Source organism: Eleginops maclovinus, chromosome 7 (genome assembly GCF_036324505.1).
Source record: "Eleginops maclovinus isolate JMC-PN-2008 ecotype Puerto Natales chromosome 7, JC_Emac_rtc_rv5, whole genome shotgun sequence".
Lineage (NCBI taxonomy): Eukaryota > Metazoa > Chordata > Actinopteri > Perciformes > Eleginopidae > Eleginops > Eleginops maclovinus.
This window is the reverse complement of record NC_086355.1, coordinates 12,497,474-12,520,449: the sequence shown is the minus strand read 5'-3', so window position 1 is coordinate 12,520,449 and position 22,976 is coordinate 12,497,474. Positions and strand designations below refer to the sequence as shown.

At 39.6% G+C, this 22,976-nt stretch overlaps 2 protein-coding genes and 1 long non-coding RNA gene across 4 annotated transcripts; 1 reads left to right on the top strand and 2 right to left on the bottom strand.

The window, feature by feature from the left end:
• The first annotated feature begins 8,183 nt into the window (after positions 1-8,183).
• On the top strand, positions 8,184-14,515 carry glb1l (galactosidase, beta 1-like). The gene is made up of 16 exons (XM_063887295.1): positions 8,184-8,412; positions 9,188-9,357; positions 9,446-9,596; positions 9,986-10,046; positions 10,138-10,232; positions 10,299-10,479; positions 10,577-10,635; positions 10,728-10,849; positions 11,057-11,097; positions 11,219-11,337; positions 11,427-11,501; positions 11,992-12,081; positions 12,200-12,313; positions 12,462-12,593; positions 13,177-13,404; positions 13,515-14,515. Exons 1-16 carry the CDS (start codon positions 8,347-8,349, stop codon positions 13,716-13,718), a joined length of 1,908 nt encoding a protein of 635 aa, XP_063743365.1. The 5' UTR covers positions 8,184-8,346; the 3' UTR covers positions 13,719-14,515.
• On the bottom strand, positions 14,316-20,930 carry ankzf1 (ankyrin repeat and zinc finger peptidyl tRNA hydrolase 1). 2 transcript variants are annotated; one of them, XM_063887293.1, is made up of 16 exons: positions 20,819-20,930; positions 20,339-20,486; positions 20,119-20,237; positions 19,898-20,000; positions 19,599-19,810; positions 19,394-19,503; positions 19,112-19,265; positions 18,338-18,560; positions 18,141-18,239; positions 17,853-18,020; positions 17,606-17,731; positions 17,229-17,505; positions 17,030-17,141; positions 16,780-16,947; positions 16,633-16,703; positions 14,316-14,717 (listed from the first exon to the last, which is right to left on the bottom strand). In XM_063887293.1, the coding sequence occupies exons 2-16, from the start codon at positions 20,460-20,462 to the stop codon at positions 14,591-14,593; spliced, it is 2,193 nt and encodes a 730-aa protein (XP_063743363.1). In that variant the 5' UTR covers positions 20,463-20,486; positions 20,819-20,930; the 3' UTR covers positions 14,316-14,590. The 2 variants fall into 2 exon arrangements, with proteins under 2 accessions (XP_063743363.1, XP_063743364.1); XM_063887294.1 differs by having other exon boundaries at positions 17,853-18,017.
• Positions 20,931-21,301: 371 nt separating this feature from the next.
• Positions 21,302-22,936, bottom strand: LOC134867032 (uncharacterized). The gene is made up of 5 exons (XR_010166107.1): positions 22,739-22,936; positions 22,403-22,506; positions 21,768-21,905; positions 21,568-21,680; positions 21,302-21,482 (listed from the first exon to the last, which is right to left on the bottom strand). It is a non-coding gene; the product is annotated as an uncharacterized LOC134867032 (long non-coding RNA).
• Positions 22,937-22,976: the final 40 nt, after the last annotated feature.

The following is a 22,976-nucleotide window of genomic DNA, read 5'->3' as shown; positions in this document are numbered from 1 at the left end:
GTTGGGTGTCCCACAAAGCCTGTGCGGTGCTGTGTTTCTGCGGTCTGCTTGTTTCAATGAACCCGGCACATTATGCACAGAGGCGGAGCCTGCAGGGTCACAGCCCTCCCCTCAGCATACGCCCTCTTTGTGTCCATCCCTACAAAGGGCCTGATGGTTTTAAAGGATGTGCACATTTCCCCTGTTCGATTCAACACACACACACACACACACACACACACACACACACACACACACACACACACACACACACACACACACACACACACACACACACACACACACACACACACACACGCACACACGTTTACTGCTTAAGCAATACAGGATAATGTAAACAAATGGGGGAATTGTTTCAATATAGCAGGTCATTGTATGCAACATAGTGAATTTAATCCCAGTTATCCATGAAGGTTGTGTCTGTAGTGGATTGCGCACTAGAATGATCATTATTTAGACTTCCTCCTTTGGGAAAAATAAAATGAGAAGGAAGAGGAAGGGGCAGACCAGAGGGAGCAAGTCTGCTTTGTTTAAGTCAATGGTTGTTTACAAAGTGAGGTGGGTTTCAGGTCTTGTGCAGTCGGATTTTAGTGTAGGCCATTAGTCAATACTGCACAATTCAGGCATGTTCAGAAACTGACTGGGCCATTGTGGACTAGGCGATTTAAATGCAGTGTATAGTAGAAGTTATAGTAGTAGTGTCAAGTACTGAAAAGTGTTAAATCTTAGCAACACATTTGAACTTTTTCTTGGATCCAAAATCCAGATTTTGAAGCTTATTTCAGACTCACTACTTTGAATTGTAGGTATGCTATTAATCATTGATTAGGTATAGGTAGGCTTATGAAAGACATGTGCAACTGGCACCAATTTTCAAGATATGTCAAACTACCGGGCTGTAGTCATTGCAAGTAGTTAGTTATAGCCTGCTCAGTATGCCCAGCTATGTGGTGGATTGTGGCAATTATGTAACAGTAATAGGGAACATTTTCCACTATAATTGCTGACATTTTCTGTGGAGGGGGCTACCTCTGGCTACTTTTGCGATAATAATTACCTTGTGAGAGTAAACAATCACCTTCATGTCATGATTCTGTTCAAGCTGGTAAATTTAAAAGACATTTTGCATTATCAAAATGTTTCTCCCCAGTCAACAGATGGAATCTTACTGGTCGTCAATTAATTCAGAGGGGAAACGCACAAGCTCTTTAATCTGTGACCTTATGCCAGTAAGATCAGCCACCCTCTCATGACCTGCGGATAGACAATCTAGATAATCTATAGTCATGCAAGAGATCCAGACTGGCAGTGTGGTGCGATTGTTATGTAACAGTGTTGACTGTGTGGCACGACATGGCAGAACCATACAGTCTGTAGGCAGAACTCATTCTCTGAAATGTATTTAATAATGATTATTCCTAAGAAACTGGCTTTATTTTACTTTGTAAACACTGTTGTTATTCTCCAATGTGTTGATGGAGTTTTGTTGATGTATCTACAATAGTATGTAGTTTAACCCTACAGTACAGTGTAAAACAGCATGCAAAGTCTAAAAGCTAATACTCTTTGATTTATCCTGAAATGAATGATGAGATCTCTTTGCGCATTTCTAAATGTTAAGATTTTAGGTCCTGTGAAAGATAGTGTATTAACAGTGTGCTTGTTGGAGGTTTTGGGATTGCTGAGAGTTACACCTTAATATGCAGCAGTATTAGGGATTTATTTTACTGGAATGAATCCCAGCTCTGAGAGTAGCCAAGGCAGCATTTTGTGGATTCAGCATTGCAATGACTATGCATTGCCCTTAACACATTGGCCAAAACCAAGTGAAAGAACTGCTCTTTGTGTCAGTCACTAATTTGACCCCTAAATGCAAAACAGTGGCAAGTTGTCAGGCAGAGCGGAGATTTAAAGCAATGCTTTATTTCACCCTACCTGTGAGGACAAAGAGAACAAGAACAAAACATCCATTTGGTCATCAAGAGCCCCAGAGGGACCGGGGGAAGGGACGGGGATCATAGTACCTGCTGTTGACTCCTGCTCAACAAGCCTACATGTGCTGGTTTGAGCCTTAAAAGTGGGAGAAAATATGCAGGTGAAGTGTGACCATTGCTTTTGAGGTTGTGTAAGGAACTGGATATTCACAACTGGACAATGGCTCCCAATTGAAAAGAGAAAAACAAACTCATTTTGACTCAAGACCAAGCAGAAAGACATTTGATTGATTGCAAACAATAAAAATCACCTTCCATCACAGTCTTATATAAAAGTCTTTTTAATTAAAGTAAAATTATGGTTGAAAAATCATCCATGACCCGACATACCTGAGACACATGCTGAAGCAAAGACCAGGCATACCACAGACTGATGATCAGCTGAGAGTCAGGTATGCAGGGCTTATACTGAAAATGATAACCAAGAAGAGATGTGCTTCCATAATGTTGTACAGTTGTAACAGTCCTTTACTCTACAAAAGAGACAAATACAACTAGGAGCTCTTAGTTTTTTCATTACTAAAAAAAACAGAGACAGGAAGATAGAATTGTAAGGTATCTGTTGTAAAATACTTTGTTAAAGCTCACCAGTTAATTTACAAGCTGTAGAATGAAGAGCCCTGAGGCAGCACTAATACAAACCTACTGTACAACCAGTCAAACTTCCTGCTATCACAGCATGCAGTACATTTGTGAAAATAAAAGTACTGCAGAAAGGGTCTCTGGCCAAATGAAATGGCACCAACAAACAGTGCCAGGTTTTTTATTGTCACATTAAAATGATTGTACACAAGCTACCTCAGATAGAAAAAAGCAAACATATTTTTAATATAGAAAATATGCATATGTCATCATTGCCTGGCAAAAATATATATAAACACAAAATCCCTGACCCTAGATAATGTGTGTAACTTTTCTTACATTTTTTTCAAGTGACATCCTTAATCTGTCCAAGAAAAATGTGGATTTAAACAGAGAAAAAGATGAAGATACCAAGCGAGGGTAATGTGACCAAATCAGATCAATGACTCCGTTATATAAACGTCTGATTAGGCATAAAAAAGAAGCATGACATGTGAAGAGTTGTGTATTTGAAGGGCTAATGGAGACAAAGAGTCTGTGATGACCCTCCCATTAGCAGACAAGACCTCAGGCAAAGTCATTCTGGTCGGTTGAAGGACCCTTTTGCAGCTTCACATCAAATAATGGGAAAGACTGGCTTGAGCACATGTGATGGTGGTCCTGCTGACTGAGTGTGAGCGTTTTCTTAAGTCTCGACCCAGCCATGCACTGTTAGTCACAACCAGACCATGATAATCACTTAACTGTAGGTTTGATAATGTAAAAAAAGCACTTACCCATGAATTATTCCCTGAAACCCAAGTGCCAGCAGAACAAGCATTGATCTTGGTTCGGTTATATCATTATGGAACCATCTGCTTTTTATAGTTTATGCTTACAGTCAGTGGCAGCAATGTCAGATTCAATAAAGTCCAAGTACCCAGAAATCCAGACAGTCCTTTTTTTTATTTTGCTCAAAATATTACTACGAATACTGATGTGGTGCTAACATTGAGACAGTTAATCTAAAAAAACAAACAGTGATTTTATGTAATATTGGGACTTTGCTTTTACAGAAAACATTCGAAAAAAGATTCCCTGGTCCCCGTGCATTATAGTCAAGTGTCGAAAATTGTGTTTATAGAGTAAAGACCAAAATCGCCGATTTTACATTGGGATTTACTAACTATGCTACACGTAACATTTCCTAAACTTTACAGAAAAAAACTAAATTAGTAAAAAAAAAAGTGAGAAACCGCAAGAGAAAGATGACGTCAATGTTATGTATATTAAGCATAGATCTAAAATAATAAGCAAACATGAGGTTAAACAAGTTGAAGAGCTTCATTGTGCCATTTTGAAGCTATACATTAGAAGATTAGTCAAGCCATTCATTGGACTAATGATGTCATGATTCTCATTGTTGAAATACACTAATGAAATTGAAGTGGTCATTGCTTATTCGTCTTTCAGGATGGGGGCCGCTGTGTCAGAGGAGCAGTGGATTATTGGACACACTCGGGGAACAAAGCAAACAAAGAGAGAGGGAGGAAGAGGTTATACAATTGATTGAAACAAATGAAGTTTTGGTAAGATGGATGGCAAGAGGTGAGAGGAGAACATGGACATTTAGATAAAAAATAGGAACGTCTGACAATATCATAAACAAAGGCGATTCAATCTTTATCGGATCACTCTTGCATTAATGTGTAAATATGGTCGATGACAAACACTGGTGCCATATTTATTAAATTATGTGGCGGATCCTGGGAAAGCACAGAGCCAACAGGTCTCCAATTGAAAGCATTACTCACACCTATGTCAACAATGTCTCCTGTTTTTATGATAGAGGGCACAATATGATAGGACAAAAATAAAAGTAATGCAGTAATGATTTTATAGATTCAATTACCACATTTATTTTCAATGAAAATGTGTTTACTTTTCTGTTGGATGAATATAAAGGAAATGTGTTAAGGTCTTAAAGGTAAAGACATCACAACAGAATACTGAGGGTCTTCTATGGTCTATGAATGTCTGTTCAATGTCTGTGTTTCACAGCAATCCCTTTGATAAATGTGTAAGTTGTAACCAAAGTGGTTGCTGCTTCTGCGGCTAAAATAAAGCTACAACAAAGATGAGAAAGCTTATGGATTGACAGTCAACATATAACTAGAAAAGGAGGTGGGAAGAGCGGAAGAAAGATTCTCATCATTGTGATTAATTTGCCTAATGAGCCTCTCCAAATGGTCATCTGGGTTCAAGCAGATGGATTTCAACATTTCTGACCACAAAAATTCCTCCCTCAGAGATGCCTGCACCCCAAACACATACCATACCTTCCTGGAGGCTGAGGAATGAGACCCAGCTCACACACTTCCCATGCTCCCCCGCACAGTCAACTTCCTGTTTGTTTATAGAGCTTCATATTACAATGCTCCCACAGTAAGATTGTATTTTATTTCCTATATCTGTACCTATCTGTGGATTTTTACTTTAAGAGAACTGGAAACACATGCCAAGGATGCAAACCACTGCTGAGTGAACTCAGTTATAACATGCCACTGAACCTTTGTCATATAACTGGGATGTTATTGTTTATTGTTTAGTTTCTTCGCACAGTTTTCTCTCAGAGTCCAGAGTGTCAGCATCAGTGAGCCCAGCACTGGCTCACTGGTCATTCAGAGCCTGAGAAAAAAAGAGAGGGTACATTCCTCATTGTATCCTGAGCTCTGGACTGATATGGAGTCCTGCGGGGAATTCTGCAGCACCGCCTCATATCATATGATTCAACAGTGTGAATCACAGACAGCTCAGCATTTAGATTTCCCCTGAATCACTAATCAATGAGCTTTACCGTATATGTTCAGAATTTGCAAAGACAGACGGTGGTGGTGGTCCTTATTATGGGAAGAGAGTTTATTACAAAACATACATCAGGACAAGAGCAGTTTTATTTTCTCCTTGGGAGAGGTAATAGTGGAACACAAGAAAAATGTGTAAGGGGGAGACTAGATTGAAAATACTGCATTAATAAAATCAATGCAATAAGGAAGGAACCGGCTTCTGGTGTACGCATTTTGGAAGCAAATATGAAAAAAACAAACATTAATTTATCAGGATGCCTATCTCTACAGGCTAAGTGACGAAGTATTGCTCTTTCACTACAAAGTACTGATACTACTTCCCAAGTAAAAGTGCAAATTCATAATTTCAAGTGGAAAAGTTGCAAAATAGCTCCTGGTATTAAAGGATTTCATTATTATTGTGTAAGCAGTATTCTAATTTAGTCAACCTTGAGCTTAAAACACGCTTTTGGGGCAAATACATCTAATCTTGAATGCTGACAAAACCGCGACTTATTCTCATAATGCTACTTTGAGGAGTCTTTCATTTCTCACTCCCTGAAAAACGTCACAGTTAAAAACACACAAATTTTTTTTCACATTCTTATTATCTGATAAAAAGGTGGTATGTTTTTTTTTGTTAGGTCTAAAATTTCAGAATTGACAGAGCTACACTCAGGATGTAGAGCAGGTTGTCCATTAACCAGCATGTTGAACGTTGGATTTACACCGCTTGTCCGATGTCAAAGTGTTGAGGAAGACAACTGTAGCTTAATATTCCATATAAAGTGTAAATAGATTTGTCCCTTTAACATCAGCTGTTCTAAATGAACTGAACTGTATTTCCGGGAGGTGGAAAGTATGTAGAGGTGGGGGTGGGTGTATACACCTGCCACCACCAGAAACAACAAAGAGGGCTTATTTAGGGGGCTGGTGGGGCAGAGGGGATGCTTCAATCTAATTACAGACTCAAGGGAGATGACTTCATTGAGGTGACGCCCGACCCTTGGGTGAGTGTTTCTCTGTGTCTCCATCACATTAGGGACAGCCCTCTCCAATTACTGTAGGCAGGTCTGGTCTGTACCTTTATGCAGTAATTAAACAGCTGACAACTGTGTTTTGCAAGTCAAATAAGGGGTATAAAGAAGAACATACAATGTAGTGAATGCAACCTGATCTCCTTTGCTAATGTCTGCAACTGCAGTAATGAGAGTCTCCTTGGGGTTTATATTAGTCTCAGTCACTTCCTTTAGACTTCCACTATTGCTAAAGTATCAAAGTAAGTGGTTTTCTTCTCAGTGCATTAGTCACTCGAATTTTTTTGCAGTTTAAACATCCATTTTCGACAAGCTCAGGGCCTTCAAAGATGGGATACTCACAAGCTCTCCTCAGGCACTATCGCACTCATAACTAAATTACAGGCCCATGTATGTCGTTCCTCCTCTCATTCCCAGGACAATTAACTGTGTCTGACAGTGGGCTAATGAGCCACAGAGCCATAGTATTTCTCCTATCTGCAGTTTAGATCTGTTGCCATTAGCAGTTGTGCGCATCCACCCTTTCAATCTTCTTAAAATGCAGACTGATGGATAAAGAGGCAGTGCAGGAAATGAGATTATTGTATGGACACTCATCACTGTTGAGGGGGTGGGACTGGAAAAAGGGGAGAAACATCTGGAAAAGCGTGTGTGTGTTTAGATATGATCACAATGACAGGCAAGCAAGCAAGCAGATGAAGGCCTTGTTATCCAAAATAAGTAAGGTTTACTGCTTTGTGTTTACAACATAGAGATACATGGTGTTCCTGTTACACACAACAGCTACTCCAATACAATTTAACTAAACCCCGCCTTTATTGACCCATAATGATGTGCACGCCAGCATTACTGTCTACTGGAAATAACTTAATGAATCTTAGTAGGCCAATAAAGCTATGTTTATCTACTCTAAAACTATGAAATGGTCTCATCTCTGGCAGGATCACAGCTTACTTTGGTCCTCATTAAGGCATTGAAGCGCCATCTAGTGCTCTTCAATGAAATGAGACATTAGCACACATTCATTTGGTCGGAAGATTAACTGCAAATGTACTTGATGTTATCCTTTTTAAATATACTTTTGCATCACAAAATGAAAGTGTCCGTCTGTGATGATATGTTTATATTTAACCATCATTCAAACAATATATAACATGTACAGAGGAAGGGCACTGTCCTGTTGCTATAATAAAGCAAATCTTTCCTGAACTGGCTGCTTTGTTACCTTGCCATGACAAACACAATGGAATGTTCTCTACCTACATAATGCATAGTATGACAGCACATAGTGACAGCAGTATATATCACATGGTGGCTGTCAGTGTTTTTCTTAGCCTGCACAGTTATGTAGGACATTTTTCATTACACTTGATTACATTGTATCATGATTTATTTACGACTGTTGACATGTATGACACTCTAGCCTCAAGTAGTATTATAACTTGATGAACATATACATATGCATTTCAATCTAATTTTCTCTCAAACAGCTGAACAATTTCTGCGTAAACAATGACATCTGGTGCTCAAAGTGTAAAATCGTTATTTAAGTTTGGATATAATTATTTTCACTTTTACTATAAATTAGACAAAACACGATCCATTATTTATTTCTACAATTTGGTATCCACAGAAGAACAAATACATGTCTGTTAATGAAGTGTGTTTTTCCGGGTAACCCATACAGCCGGGACGAGACTGAGGGTAACGGGGCGGACTTTAGGACCCTGGAGATACCCAACGAGAATCACGTGATAGTGCTTTAGCGGGCAGTACCCTGTTGCTTCCCCCCGTTAACGCGTTGTATGCAGCATACCTGTAGGCCTAATAACAAACAAGAAGTAGAAGTAATACTTTCTATTAGTGATGACTTAGATTCAGCCTCATTTTCGCAGGAAGGCAGCGGACATGGCCGCTGGTGTGCTACTCTTCGTTGCAGTAAACCTGGCCTGTTTATCTGTCAATGGAAACTTGGTAAGAAATAAACTGGAAGTTGACTTCTTGAATTAATAATAGAACATGTCACCTGATAACTCACATGTCTGTAGTTCCTGCAATGTTTTAATTTAACCACTTAAAGTAGAAAAAGTTCTCCGTTTTGTCTTGGTTTAATAATTGGAAAACTCTTTCAATACAAAGATGATAATTCAGACAACAGATTTTTCTTACATCTTAACTTAAGGGAAATTATCGATACAAAAGTGCAACTTAAAGTCCTGAATTCACCATTTTTTACACAAGGTTAAGTACACAGGTATTATCAATGAAATATAAATATATTTAAATATACAATTACTTATTTCAGAATACTATAGTATATTACTGGATTACACATGTACATGCAGTATAAGGGGTGGTAAATGTAAGGAGTTACTTTGTATTACTTTATAAACTGCTGGGTAGCTTGACCTTTAACAATGTTATTGCGATGGATCAATTGTTTTTATATTCTATAATAATAATAATTTAATTTAAGAGGGACCAAGGGATGAAAGCCTTAAAAATAAATAAAAAGTTTTAAAAAATAAGAATATATATTTATGACTTCAAAATGTTTTCTAGTGAAAGGACAACAGTAAATAAAAGTACAAGTAGGTCTTCCTACACATTTTACTTAAGAAGGCTACAGTACTTGAGAAAATTCTAGTTTCTTCCACCACTGATTGTATGTGATGGAGATGAAAGAGTGAATGCAGACTTCCACCCGTTTTAATATACACCTTAAAATAAACCATACCACCTCTTTCAGGTGTCTGGAGACAACTCATTCTCCATAGACTACAAGAACAACTGTTTCCTGAAAGATGGAAAGCCTTTTCAGTACATCTCAGGCAGTATTCACTACTCCAGGATCCCAAGGTACTACTGGAAGGACCGACTCCTAAAGATGTACATGACTGGACTCAATGCTATCCAAGTGTAAGTTCAACACATCATATTTGTAATTAAATACTGTATTATTTGGTATGCCCCTTCTATTCTGTAAAGTTACTCTGCCTCCACACAGATACGTACCCTGGAACTTCCATGAAGTGGTGCAGGGGGCCCAGAACTTCACAGGGGACCGAGATCTGGAGCATTTTTTGGATCTGGCTAATCAGACAGGTCTTTTGGTCATCCTGCGTCCAGGACCGTACATCTGTGCAGAGTGGGAAATGGTGAGAAATCGAACTTTTGAACAGATGTAGAAACAAAGGTAGTTCACAAAATTAGCCTAAAGAAAGAAAAGTAATGTTATTATGCTCTAAACATTGTATTACCCAAACATTCATGGTAACAGTTATAGTCTTTATTTAAATAGTCTACGCTTCGCTTATATCTTATGATGGCTGAATTTGTATTCAACATGTTCCAGCTTATCATGAAAGCATCCCGGACACCTGGATAGGTTGTTATGCGAAACTAGAAACATGATCTCTAACTGCTTCCTCTTCCTCCTGCCTATTGTCAGTAATGGTGCGCATTTGTGTGCCACTTCCAATGTATCTTTTTCTTGTTGATTTTTAAAGAATAAATGAAAACAAAAATGTTGTCTTATTATTATTAGGGTGGATTGCCAGCGTGGTTACTTCAGAAACCCAACATCATGCTCCGCACAGCTGACGCAGGTATAACATGCACCTACTGTTTGTTTCCTTTTGTCTTTATAAAAGCAATAGAAAGTAATATTCCATTCATTTGCTTTTTCTTGTAATACAGATTATGTCCAGGCAGTCAGCAACTGGCTTTCTGTTCTTCTGCCCAAAATGAGGCCTTGGCTGTATATCAATGGGGGAAACATCATCACTGTCCAGGTACAGCATTAAATTCCAAAATTTGTAATTTAGTATTTGGATATTGATCAAATTTTTTGACTTCAGGTGGAGAATGAATACGGGAGTTACTTTGCTTGTGACTACAACTACATGCGCCACCTGCGGGCTCTGTTTCGCTTCTTCCTGGGTGAAGACACAGTCTTGTTCACCACTGATGGAAACACGGATAAGGAAATGCAATGCGGGACTCTGGAGGGATTATATGCCACAGTGGACTTTGGAACAGGTCGGTACTGTGTAAAAATCATCAACCATAGTAACATTTTCTACTTTCGAAAGTGATACACAAAGATGTTATTTGTACAATTCTCCCCCTCATACAGACACCGACATAACCAAAGCCTTTAACAGGCAAAGGAGGTTTGAACCTCAAGGACCCCTGGTTAGTTACATGTTGATTCACGAATCCTATCATGCAGCAACAACTCATCAATCTGAGCATATGATGTACAAATATTTCTATTTATGCTACAGGTGAACTCAGAGTTCTACACTGGCTGGTTGGACCACTGGGGAGATAAGCATGTTGTGGTTGATGCTCAGAAGGTCAGCAGAATGCTAGCAGAAATGCTAACCATAGGGGCCAACGTCAACATGTATGTGTCCTCTTCTCTGCACATATTTTCCTGACATTGTTCTGTATTTTGTTATTGTCATCATATGAAGATATCATATTTTCCCTAGATTTAATCCATCACACGATAAAAATAGAACTGCTCACATTAGGTCAAAAGTTCCTGTCTATGTAATGAGCTCAGGTTTCCCCTTGCTACGTAACTCAGTCTACCTCTTTCTCCTCTCAGGTACATGTTTGAAGGAGGCAGTAACTTTGGCTACTGGAATGGTACATATTTTGGTTTTTCACAATAAATATCCCAGCATTGGATAATCTCAGTTTTACACATGCCTTTGATGGAGATAAAAGCTCAGCTTGAGGTGCATTCTTCTTTTTTAACTCCCTGAAGGTGCCGATCATGACACGAGGTTCCGCTCAGTAGTGACTAGTTATGATTACGACGCCCCACTGTCGGAGGCAGGAGACCCCACAGAGAAGCTGTTGGCCATCCGAGACGTCATTAAACAGGTACCACTGATTAAACCGCCAACCACTGATGTTGATAACATTGGTTCATATGTCTAGCATATGACGAATGCATCACTGTTTCTTCACAGTTTCGAGATATCCCCTCTGGCCCCATGCCACCAGCAACTCCCAAGTTTGCCTATGGCTTTGTGACCCTGAAAAAGGTAAGATAATTTCAGCTCTTAAAGTGTAATAAGCGTGTAAAGTCACACGGGTTGTGACTGTAAAGATTATCTAGCTCTATCAGATGTTTTGTGGCAGGTGATAATGCCATATTGCTTCCCAGGAAGAAACATGGCATATTTAACTATATCTTTAAAACTTTTATAATGTTGTGAGCATGAAGGCTACATCTCATAAACTGTAAAAACCTCCCATTACAAGAGATGTGATACAGCCCTTAAAACTTAATTAACTCTGGTTTATAATTGGATATGGTGAATTTCTGGACTAAGCTGAATGTGAGCTTTCATACTCCGCAAATTGTATTACCTGCCGTCCTAAAGATCAACAACTTGAACCACTCCCCTTTTATGTGTTTCGTTAGTTTTTTTTAATACTGTCAGTTATTTACTTCTTTTTTTTACCAATACCCACACTTAAAGAAAAGGAAAAGGTTGCCTTAATTAATCTCAATAATTGACTCTTTTCCAGGTTAGCAACATTAGCGATCTGTTGAACACCCTCTCACCTCCCGGACCGGTGAAATCGCAGCATCCTCTGACGTTTGAAGAGATGAAGCAGGTACGTTGTCAGTCTGAAGGCCACATAGAGGAGGGGGGACTAATGCAGTAAACCTCTTGAAACATGGAGAACTTCTGGACTGTTTGTGTCTGTAACCTGGCATGTCTATTGTGTGCAGTACTATGGATATATGCTCTATCGGACCACGCTCCCCCGGGACCTCTCCGAGCCCACGCCACTTATCTCTCCACTGAATGGGGTTCATGACCGTGCATATGTGTCTGTCAATGGGGTAAGCCTTTACAATGATCTTTTGTTGGTTGGGCAAACAGGTTTTTCTGTTCAGGTATAGGGAAAACACAAGTGATTGTTTAAAAATCTTGTGGAAATTCTGATTCTTACTCATGATCCTGTGTGTATGTACATGTTTCTTTGAAAAGGTTTTCCAGGGTCTGTTGGAAAGAGACACTGTGTTGGTGATGAACATCACCGGACAGCAGGGGGACACTTTGGACATCCTCATAGAGAACATGGGAAGGGTGAACTTTGGTAGCAAGATCAATGACTACAAGGCAAGAAAACATTGTCTAATCCCATATATGTGTTCTGCTTCCCACAATTACTTCATGTTCTCAATACTGTATGGGTAAATCTCATAATAACTACGAAATCAATATTTTGGATATTGTTGTTTTGACCTCAATAAAGGCCAGGAAATAGAAAAATAATTACTGTAAATAATCACCTCTTAGCCTCAAACTAAGCCTGCATACTTGAAAAAAGTCACAAAATATATAAATGTACCTTAACATCGTTGTTAAATTAAAAAATAACATTATAAAGTTGTATGTTTTCCCTGAGAGGGATCAAACTCTCAGGGAAAACATGAATAAAGTGTCCTCAAGTGCAGTGAAAGGAATTCAAACAATTCTCTGTACAAGTATTTCTCCAATTAAAAGAAGAAAATGTAATCTCTTGCTATTTACATAAACGAAATATGAACATAAGGATAGTAATAGCCATAAAACCAGGGACAGTCCCTATTAGAGTTGGTCACCAACCACAATACTTTATGAAAACATACCTGTAGTTAGTCATCAAAATGTACTTACACAAAGTACAAGTGTTGGATGGTAAACATTGTGTGTATTGCAGGGCCTAGTGAGCAACCTGTTCCTGGGGAAAGATATGCTGACTGACTGGCAGATCTACCCTTTGGACATTGATGGAGCCATTGCGGGTGGATGGCCTCATTCAGACAGTGAAAAGTCCCTCCCTGCCCCTCAGAAAGACCCTTCAGTTGGACCAGTTATCTACATGGGGACTCTGCAGCCCAACGGCCTTTCCTGGGACACCTTTCTCAAGCTCAATGAATGGACAAAGGTAACAGTGATTTTTCTATAGGGCGGGTTTTACTTCCTATGTTGGTTTACGTAATGATTCCAGTGATAAAATCATTATATTCCTCTCATTTTATCTTTTTATAAAATCAGGGTCAGGTTTGGATTAATGGTATGAATCTGGGACGATACTGGCCAGCAAGGGGCCCCCAACAGACTCTTTATGTGCCTGGACCCCTGCTCAGCACCACCCAGCCCAACAACATCACAGTGCTGGAACTGGAGCGGGCCCCAGCACACTTACGGGTTCTCTTCATGGACCGGCCTCAGCTCAATGTCATTGCTGAAAAGCCTTAACAGTGAGGGGGAAATTCACAAACAATTCCTTTGTGAATGCCGCTGAAGGCTCATGAATTGCTCATCTTTTAGACCCGCCATCTGTCCTGTTTCAAGGTTCACAAAAGATATTGCGTTAACGAAGGATCTTACTGCGCAAATACAGCCATGCATATTTGCGGCCGAGTGCCTTTAGCTGCAGAGGGAGATGGAAATAATAATCTGTTTGTATGAGAGACCTTATATTCTTTTATTACCCTTTGAGGGTGCTTAGAGAATTATGCCGTTTATTTTTGTCTTATTTGCACATGTTTAGTTGCTGCAAAAACATTGCAACCCGCTCCGTGTTTTGTATAACAACATTTTGCTGTAGGAACACAACATTCAAATATCTGTATAAAGCAAATGTGACAAAGGTCTCTGAACAGTTCATCTGATGAGAAATTTACTGACTGCTGTTTTACGCAATATTTCTCAGGAATCATTATTCCCAATCACTTCAGATAACAGTATGTCATTTGTAGATAATATGATTTCATCTCAATCCAATGCCCACTGCTTCAAGACAGCAAGGATGTTTGCCACTATTGCCTTTGGAAGAATGACTGTGATATACAATCAGTATTCTATATTTTTTTATTGTATTTGCTTTTAAACCTTCTCCATAGGTGCAGATACTGTGAACAAAGTGCATTGATTACATGTTTTAATACAGTATCCAGTTGTCTGAGATCATTGCCAAAAAAAAGGAAAGTATTTCAAATGTATGATTGGTTGTTGAAAATAAAACAAGCATCATCGATTCTGCACAAATCCAAGTCTGGTCTTGATGAGGTAGCTTTCTAACATTTAAGATTTTCCGTGGTGTCCTTTGGTGTTATTATTTAGAGTCGTTAGGTCTTGCCTTGAACTGTGTTGGCTTTTCGATGTTCCTGGACACAGCGAGGGGTGCAGAATGAGTACTCCAGGTACTGAAACGGGACCTTCCCAAGCAGCGACTCTCCACAGGACCAGCACCTCCTGGGTACAAAGACAAACAAAAAAGCACATTAAATTTAGGGGACATTTTAGAGAGCTCACACGCATTCTAGGTTTTCATCAGGGTCTGATATGCCAGCCTTAACCCAATGAGGACGCTCTACAATAGCATGGGAACCATACATATAGTAAAGAAATGTGAAATAACAATAAGGTATAATAACAAACCAAACAGGACCACTTCGATCAGCCATGAGAGCCATGCAGCGCTCTGTTATTTACAGTATTGTTGGTAATGTACAGTGGGGCAAAAAAGTATTTAGTCAGCCACCAATTGTGCAAGTTCTCCCATTTACAAAGATGAGAGAGGCCTGTAATTTTTATCATAGGTATACCTCAACTATGAGAGACAAAATGAGAAAAAAAAATCCAGGAAATCACATTGTCTGATTTTTAAAGAATTTATTTTCAAATGATTGTGGAAAATAAGTATTTGGTCAATAACAAAAGTTCATCTCAATACTTTGTTATATACCCTTTGTTGGCAATGACAGAGGTCAAACGTTTTCTGTAAGTCTTCACAAGGTTTTCACACACTGTTGCTGGTATTTTGGCCCATTCCTCCATGCAGATCTCCTCTAAAGCAGTGATGTTTTGGGGCTGTCGCTGGGCAACACGGACTTTCAACTCCCTCCAAAGATTTTCTATGGGGTTGAGATCTGGAGACTGGCTAGGCCACTCCAGGACCTTGAAATGCTTCTTACGAAGCCACTCCTTCGTTGCCCTGGCGGTGTGTTTGGGATCATTGTCATGCTGAAAGACCCAGCCACGCTTCATCTTCAGTGCCCTTGCTGATGGAAGGAGGTTTTCACTCAAAATCTCACGATACATGGCCCCATTCATTCTTTCCTTTACACGGATCAGTCGTCCTGGTCCCTTTGCAGAAAAACAGCCCCAAAGCATGATGTTTCCACCCCCATGCTTCACAGTAGGTATGGTGTTCTTTGGATGCAACTCTGCATTCTTTCTCCTCCAAACACGACGAGTTGAGTTTTTACCAAAAAGTTCTATTTTGGTTTCATCTGACCATATGACATTCTCCCAATCCTCTTCTGGATCATCCAAATGCCCTCTAGCAAACTTCAGACGGGCCTGGACATGTACTGGCTTAAGCAGGGGGACACGTCTGGAACTGCAGGATTTAAGTCCCTGGCGGCGTAGTGTGTTACTGATGGTAGCCTCTGTTACTTTGGTCCCAGCTCTCTGCAGGTCATTCACTAGGTCCCCCCATGTGGTTCTGGGATTTTTGCTCACCGTTCTTGTGATCATTTTGACCCCACGGGGTGAGATCTTGCGTGGAGCCCCAGATCGAGGGAGATTAGCAGTGGTCTTGTATGTCTTCCATTTTCTAATAATTGCTCCCACAGTTGATTTCTTCACACCAAGCTGCTTACCTATTGCAGATTCAGTTTTCCCAGCCTGGTGCAGGTCTACAATTTTGTCTCTGGTCTCCTTTGACAGCTCTTTGGTCTTGGCCATAGTGGAGTTTGGAGTATGACTGTTTGAGGTTGTGGACAGGTGTCTTTTATACTGATAACGAGTTCAAAAAGGTGCCATTAATACAGGTAACGAGTGGAGGACAGAGGAGCCTCTTAAAGAAGAAGTTACAGGTCTGTGAGAGCCAGAAATCTTGCTTGTTTGTAGGTGACCAAATACTTATTTTACCGAGGAGTTTACCAATTAATTCATTAAAAATCCTACAATGTGATTTCCTGGATTTTTTTTCTCATTTCGTCTCTCATTGTTGAGGTATACCTATGATAAAAATTACAGGCCTCTCTCATCTTTTTAAATGGGAGAATTTGCACAATTGGTGGCTGACTAAATACTTTTTTGCCCCACTGTAAATGTACAAGCCCCTCATAACTCAATTAGAGGATGGCTCTGGCGGACTTACTTGACATTGGAGAGGCTGACTCCTGTTGCTGCTACTTGCTCTGCTAACCTCTTCTCAGCTGCCAGAGCCCTCTATAACCAAGAAGAACAGTTAACAAAAACATTATAATACCATGAACATCAGGTGCTAAATAAGACAATAACTCACCTTTTCTCGATCAGTCAAAGAGGCAAACCTCTTTTTTTCCTCCGCCTCCAACTCCTGTTTCCTCTTCTCTTCCTTCTGCCCTTTCTCTCGCTGTTTTTTCATCGCCTTTTGTGCCTTTTTCTTTTCTACCTTTTTGGATTCAATCTCTGCCGTTAGTGGCCCAGGGACCTTGAGGTGTGGAAATGGAAAAAATAAGTGCTCTTTTGTTTTAAATGACATACATGTATAAAGGTTAGTGGTACTTTCTTACCTGTGCCTTGCTGTAGTCATATTTGTCAGGATTCTCACCCATGTATTTCCGAAAGACATTCCTTGTGTCTTTGTCAGGAGCGACAATATAAGGGGGCTGCCCTTTGTTGTCTCTGTAAAGGAATATTGCAGAAATTATGTTTTAGTCTGAGAATAAGTTCACAACATTCACTTTTGCAAATGATAACACTTTATTATACCTGCATGCTGGGTCTGCTCCTGCATCCAGAAGCAGCCTGACCACGGCCTTCTGTGCAGCTGCTGAGGCAACATGCAGCAAAGTGAAACCAGAGGAGTCAATGGGCTTATTAAGGAGCATTAGAGGACTTGGTACATCAGAAGGGTTGTTCTCCTGCGGACTCTCCAACGTTTCTCCAGGGAGCTGAAGAAGTCTACATAGAGCGTCTACATCCCCAACCTTACAGGCTGTAAACACTTCATCCCTCAGGCCATACTCCAAAGAATCATCAGCCGTTTCTACAGAAAAAGAGAGTTAGATAATGAGTTTCAGGGCAGGCAGGTTGTAAGACGAAGATGCAACATGATAAATAAAAGTAACAAAGAAGAACATATTTACCTTTAAGTGGTTTTTTACTCTTCGCTTTCCTCTTCCTCTTTGATTGCGTTTCTTGAGGGGTGTCTTCGGCTGGTGTAGCCTCTGGATCTTCCTCGTCTGGATTGTCTGCCTCTATGTTACTTAATTCTGTCAAACATGGAGTTTAAATTTCATAAACCTTGCAGAACGTGAATGTGATGGGAAGTATTCCTCAGGTTTCTAAAGGAGCTACATCCATCTATGTGACATTACACTGGAGCAGACCTACCCTCCATTTGCTGTTCGGGTTCCTCCTCCTTCTTTCTCCTCCTCCTCCTCCTGTGCCTGGAGGGATAGATTTCATACTCTCTAAGCTCCAGAGTTCCTATTGTCTGCTCCACCATCTCCAGCTGGATCTCTCCACTTTCTTCTTCAGAGCTATCATGTTTTTCTTCTGCTAATGCCAAGAATAAAATTCAATTGAAATTAATTCTCAAATAATTCTTGCAGGGTTAATTGTGCCATGGTATTTTTTAAATAGTCAAACAAAGTGCAAGCACACATTGAACATTCTTACCTTTCTCTGGATCTTTATCTATTTGTGCTGTTGCTTTGATGGATTTCTTCCAGGCCTTCTTAGATGGACTGAAGACTGCAGTCATGTCTGTGTCTTTTGCTGCAACAAGATATTTTGCACAAAGTATTGATTATACCCTGGCTGTGTGAGAATAAGCAGATAACATGTCATTATTCCAGAGATATAATTCAGCCTACCATAAACATGGACGGTAGAAAGCACATCATGTACCCTTTGTGCCTCTCGAAAGGTTGACCTGCGTGTGGGAAAGGGAAGTGTGTGGATCCTGGGATCTTTTTTGTCCAGTGGAGCAGCACGACCTCCAAAAAATATGCTTTTATTGTAGCTGGGTGCTCGTACAAAAATGGCAGAAGCTTCCTTTAGGTGTTCAGTCCAACTGACCAGAAGATCCTGGATCTCCTGCGAAAGGTTATATAAAATGTTAGCATGTGCACATAAAACCCTTGATCCCTCACATTTTAATTGTGTGTGCAGAGAAAAACTCTCAAGAATGGACTAAGCCAACATCTTTTACCTTCTAACTTTAGAATTTTAATAAGTTATAATACACTTGAATTGAACCATTGACCAATAATAAATGGAACAGATCATGTAACAGCAGAATTGTTGTAGTCCATTTTTTGGATTTGTCCTACAGTAAGCATTTGATCACTTTAAACTTACATTTTGGAATAAGCAAACTTCGTACAAAGAGTAAACCTTTTTTCAGGGATAAGCAGTGCCAAGGCTCTATAAATGTGGCTCACAAAGTTAAGCACAATTGTCACTCTAAGAGGAGAATGGCCACCCTCAACAAAAGTATATTAGTTCTTTATTAAAATTGACATACATGGATGATCACTATAAGCCATGTGACACAGTAACATCAGCCTTTAGGAGTAGCCTTAATTTGTTTGTAGGATTGCAAAATAGATAATGATCATTGTGATGAACTATAAATATAACCTTGCCTTGACCAGCGCCGCCTCATTGTGTCGCCTTAGAGCAGCTCCTGCAGACTTGGGCGCGTGACTGCGGTTCTGAGAGTCTCTGAGTCCTTGAGCAGTGCCTCGCTTCGCTCTCACCGTGTATCGGTGGAAAGTCTTGTGCTGAAGGACTTCTTTTCTGTGAAATAAAATCATAACGTTTGGCTAATGCATTTAGATTTCTGAGCTGGATCTCCTTTTAATTCCAACCCTAGTGTGTAATCTCAGATGCTGAAAGCAAACAATAAAACAAAAACATCCACTCACCCTTGGAACACTGCACCAGCAAAGTGACCCCCCCCTGTCATGAGAATTACCCATACAGTCTCCTTACTTATGGCCTTCAGGAAGATCCCTGCATCTAGCTCATCATTTGACTGAAATATTATGACAGAACAAGAATTCACATAAAAAAGAAAGTCTCTTAATACACATCACACACCACACTGTACTAACTGCACCTGCTGCTCACCTTTCCCTGTAGAATGCAGCGGTACACTGATAGATATTGTCCGGCTGAATTCTGGAAAAACACCTTGCTGTAGAGCCGGCCATTAAATAAACTAGTTTCAACTGAGCTCTCATTATCAGTGCCAGTGACGTTGCTGCTCGTTCCCCCACTCTCACTATCTGAGTCGTCGTCATCTGAATCGGACTCTGAGCCTGAGATACTTGACATGTCTCCTGTGAAGCCAAAACAGAAAATCAAACAATTGTAACAAACAATACAAGAGATGATTGCAATTAGGTGTCGGACTTTGGCTTCTTTACCAGCTCCGGTCTTCCTCTCAAACTCCTCAGCTGTTACAGGCGGCATTCCTGAAATCTTTAGTCTCAAGTTGAAGCGATGCCAGTCAAGCTTGTAGTGCTCGGTCTGTTTAAAAAAAAAAACATGTTTTACTCAAGTGACAACCCATGCTCAAGTACAGTCTTTAGTACATTAACAGATCATTTTTTAAGTAATAGACAAGAGTTTGAAGTTGTCTGGTCACCTGTTCCTCACGGCTGATAAAAAGGCATTTGCATGCTGAGCAGACCATCTTGTCTGACACTTCTCTAACCAGACTGGACTCCCGCTGTCTGTCATCCTCTGGCGATCTGTCTTCCAACTCTATGAGGGAAAGCAATATCAGGTTAGGGTTCAAACACCCAGAAAACTAACTTATTTGACTTGTCTTTACAACAGAAACCACAGCTACAGTTCCTACATACTGTCTGGGGCAGGATCAGTGTTGACAGCCTGTTTCAGGATGGGGTTCACTTCTCTGAGCCCAATGAAAGCCTCATCATCTGGGCTCAGGTGAAAGATTGAGTGGTGCTCGGCACTCGTTGTCATTGTTGTTTTTAAAAATCACATCACCTGCAAAGTTACAACAATAAAAATAGATTAACATTGTACATTTGTTTGGATTTATCCTCAATAATTAACTTCATTAACCTGTTGTTGAGAGCTAAGCTCTGAGAACATTACAGTAATAATCTGGCGTACTAACAGTTTGTTTATATTCTGAAAGCTAACGTTATTTTAGCTGATGTAACTGTGACCATCTGCTCTTTGAACCACACGTGTAGTGACTAATAGTAGCCATTATCTTCATTTAACCGATGTCTACCTTCTTCTACTAGGTATTTTAGTATGTTATAACTAGTGGAAGTAACAATTAACTCACTTAAAAATAGCAAACACCTTACCATAAAAGGGTGTCACGAAAAGCAGCGCTAACGATGTGTTGCCTTGCATTTCCTCATGACATATCTACGGAAGCCCGAGAGCGTCAACAGCGCGAATGAGAAGGCGTCCACGAGGCAAAGGTTGAAAACTCACTTATTTTCCCAACAGTCTGTGGCGAAATAAAATTCATTCCATTTAATGAGTACATTTTTACTCCACTAAATGTTGTATTGCAGATTTATTTATACAAAATATGAAACTATAAATACGAAGACTAAGAAGACTTCATTTGGTCTTATAAGTTGACAAAAGTGGTGTATTGTATTGCATATTTGTGTCTGAATTTATTGGGAGTTTTCTGATACACCAGCCACCACTTGCTTTTTGTTTTAAACTAATGTAATATAGATCTTCTTTATTTATGACTACTGCTGAACTATATGTATTTCCAGGGTAGAATGCAAAAGTACATCTATGTTAAATAGGAGTGTTTATGAGACAAGTTTAGAACAAAGACTTTATTAGGTGCAACAACAAATATATACAACAATTATAAATATCAAATGCAATTTAAAATAAAATAACACATGGGCATGTAATCTACAATCATTATCATTTTTATTCACTTGGTTTTACTTTGGTTTCTCTTTGATCTGTTGTTTTGTGTTTGAATCAAAGCTTGTGCTGTGGGAAAGGAAAGGTTAAACATTATAAACTACTCTTTATCAAATACAAGTAAACCAGACAGTACCCTTCATGCTCTCCTTACCAGCCGTGTTACGAGCTTTTGCCTCTGCCAGACGTTCTTTCACCTTCAGAATTTCAGCAGTGAGGCTTTTTGCCTTGTTTGTGATGCGCTCGCTCCTTTCCTGCAAATCATTCCTTTGATTTTGGAAAGATAGTAAATATGGAGTAAAATCATTCTGTTACGAGTAAATAAGTTAGGTTTATTGTAGAACAACACATTACCTGTCTGCAGAGGCCTGACCATTCAGTTGTTCAGAAAGGTGCTTTTCTTCTTGCAGTAGAGGACCAAATGTCCCCAATGCATCAACAACTTCATGTTTTTCAACCATCAAAACCACTCTCTTCTTAATTTCTCTGTGACTGCAAATAAGAAATATTACCAAAGCACTATCAATCATGTATGGTAGCATGTAAGGCAGTGTTTGGCCATCCTTTAGTAAAAATAAAAACGGTTGTGTAACAGGTATGGACATTTAAGAGCAATTAGGGTTGATCATGTAAAAACAGTTTTAAAAAACATCCAATAAACCGTGTTCGACATTATGACACTGTCAAAGCAGTAATAGCTATGATAAAAATTATACTTTTTGGACACTTTGTCGAACAAAGTAGTTAGTTTGTTTCCCTTCTGCCTTTTCTGCGATGAAGACTGTGAAGAAGTTGCTAACCTGGTAGAGACTAATGGGCATGTAAAAATAATGAAAATGAAAAGAAAAAAAAAACTTAGTGACGTATGCTATAACGTCACAGGGAGGCCACAGGTGGGGACCAAAGTTTTATTCATGGGAGACCAATTTAAACTTCACCAAACTAACGAAAAAATACTGAGTCTGGATCAAAAGTAATGTAAGGCCTACCACTGAATTAGGTCTTCATCGGCACGCAGTCTTTTCTGCTTGACATCAACCAGTTTGCGATTGTTTTCCTGGATGGCATGCTGCAGCTCTCGGATCTGCCGCTCCTGCAATTAAACGAGAAGTCACTTACAACGGTAACATACTACTTATCCAACGTCAAGACTCACTATAATGTAGACAAGTTGTCATAGCAGTGACTTTATATTAATACTATTATGCTGTGAGATGTGTGACTTTAGTATAACGTATTTCGCTTTAGCCTAAAATCAAAACTTTCAAATGAAGCTAACGTTAAGCTAGCTAGCTAAACGTTAGCTAAAATTAGTTTCAATTTACCGTTGAATTTCCACTTTGCGACATAGGGGAAGGTTTAGAAAAAGCGCGCATGTTATGTTTAAAAGCAGGATTAAACGTTTTATAGGCCCAATTCCAGACCACTCCCACTCTCTCACAGAGTCACAGATAATTTCAGGTGGAGGGTGTCTCTCCAACAGAAACAGGAAATGCCCTAACAACGGTTTGAATTCATCCCTTCAATCCCTTGGACAAAAATGAACAAATAATAACTCAAATA

What these genes read in the sequence shown, in the direction of transcription:
- glb1l (XM_063887295.1), top strand. Translation starts at nt 8,347, where the DNA reads ATGGCCGCTGGTGTGCTACTCTTCGTTGCAGTAAACCTGGCCTGTTTA. An exon ending in CACAGTGGACTTTGGAACAG is followed by an intron (nt 10,480 to 10,576) that starts GTCGGTACTGTG and finishes CCCCTCATACAG; the next exon opens with ACACCGACATAACCAAAGCC. An exon ending in GCTTTGTGACCCTGAAAAAG is followed by an intron (nt 11,502 to 11,991) that starts GTAAGATAATTT and finishes ACTCTTTTCCAG; the next exon opens with GTTAGCAACATTAGCGATCT.
- ankzf1 (XM_063887293.1), bottom strand. Translation starts at nt 20,462, where the DNA reads ATGACAACGAGTGCCGAGCACCACTCAATCTTTCACCTGAGCCCAGAT. An exon ending in CACTGATCCTGCCCCAGACA is followed by an intron (nt 20,238 to 20,338) that starts GTATGTAGGAAC and finishes TTTCCCTCATAG; the next exon opens with AGTTGGAAGACAGATCGCCA. An exon ending in GTCAGCCTCTCCAATGTCAA is followed by an intron (nt 14,718 to 16,632) that starts GTAAGTCCGCCA and finishes CTTTGTACCCAG; the next exon opens with GAGGTGCTGGTCCTGTGGAG.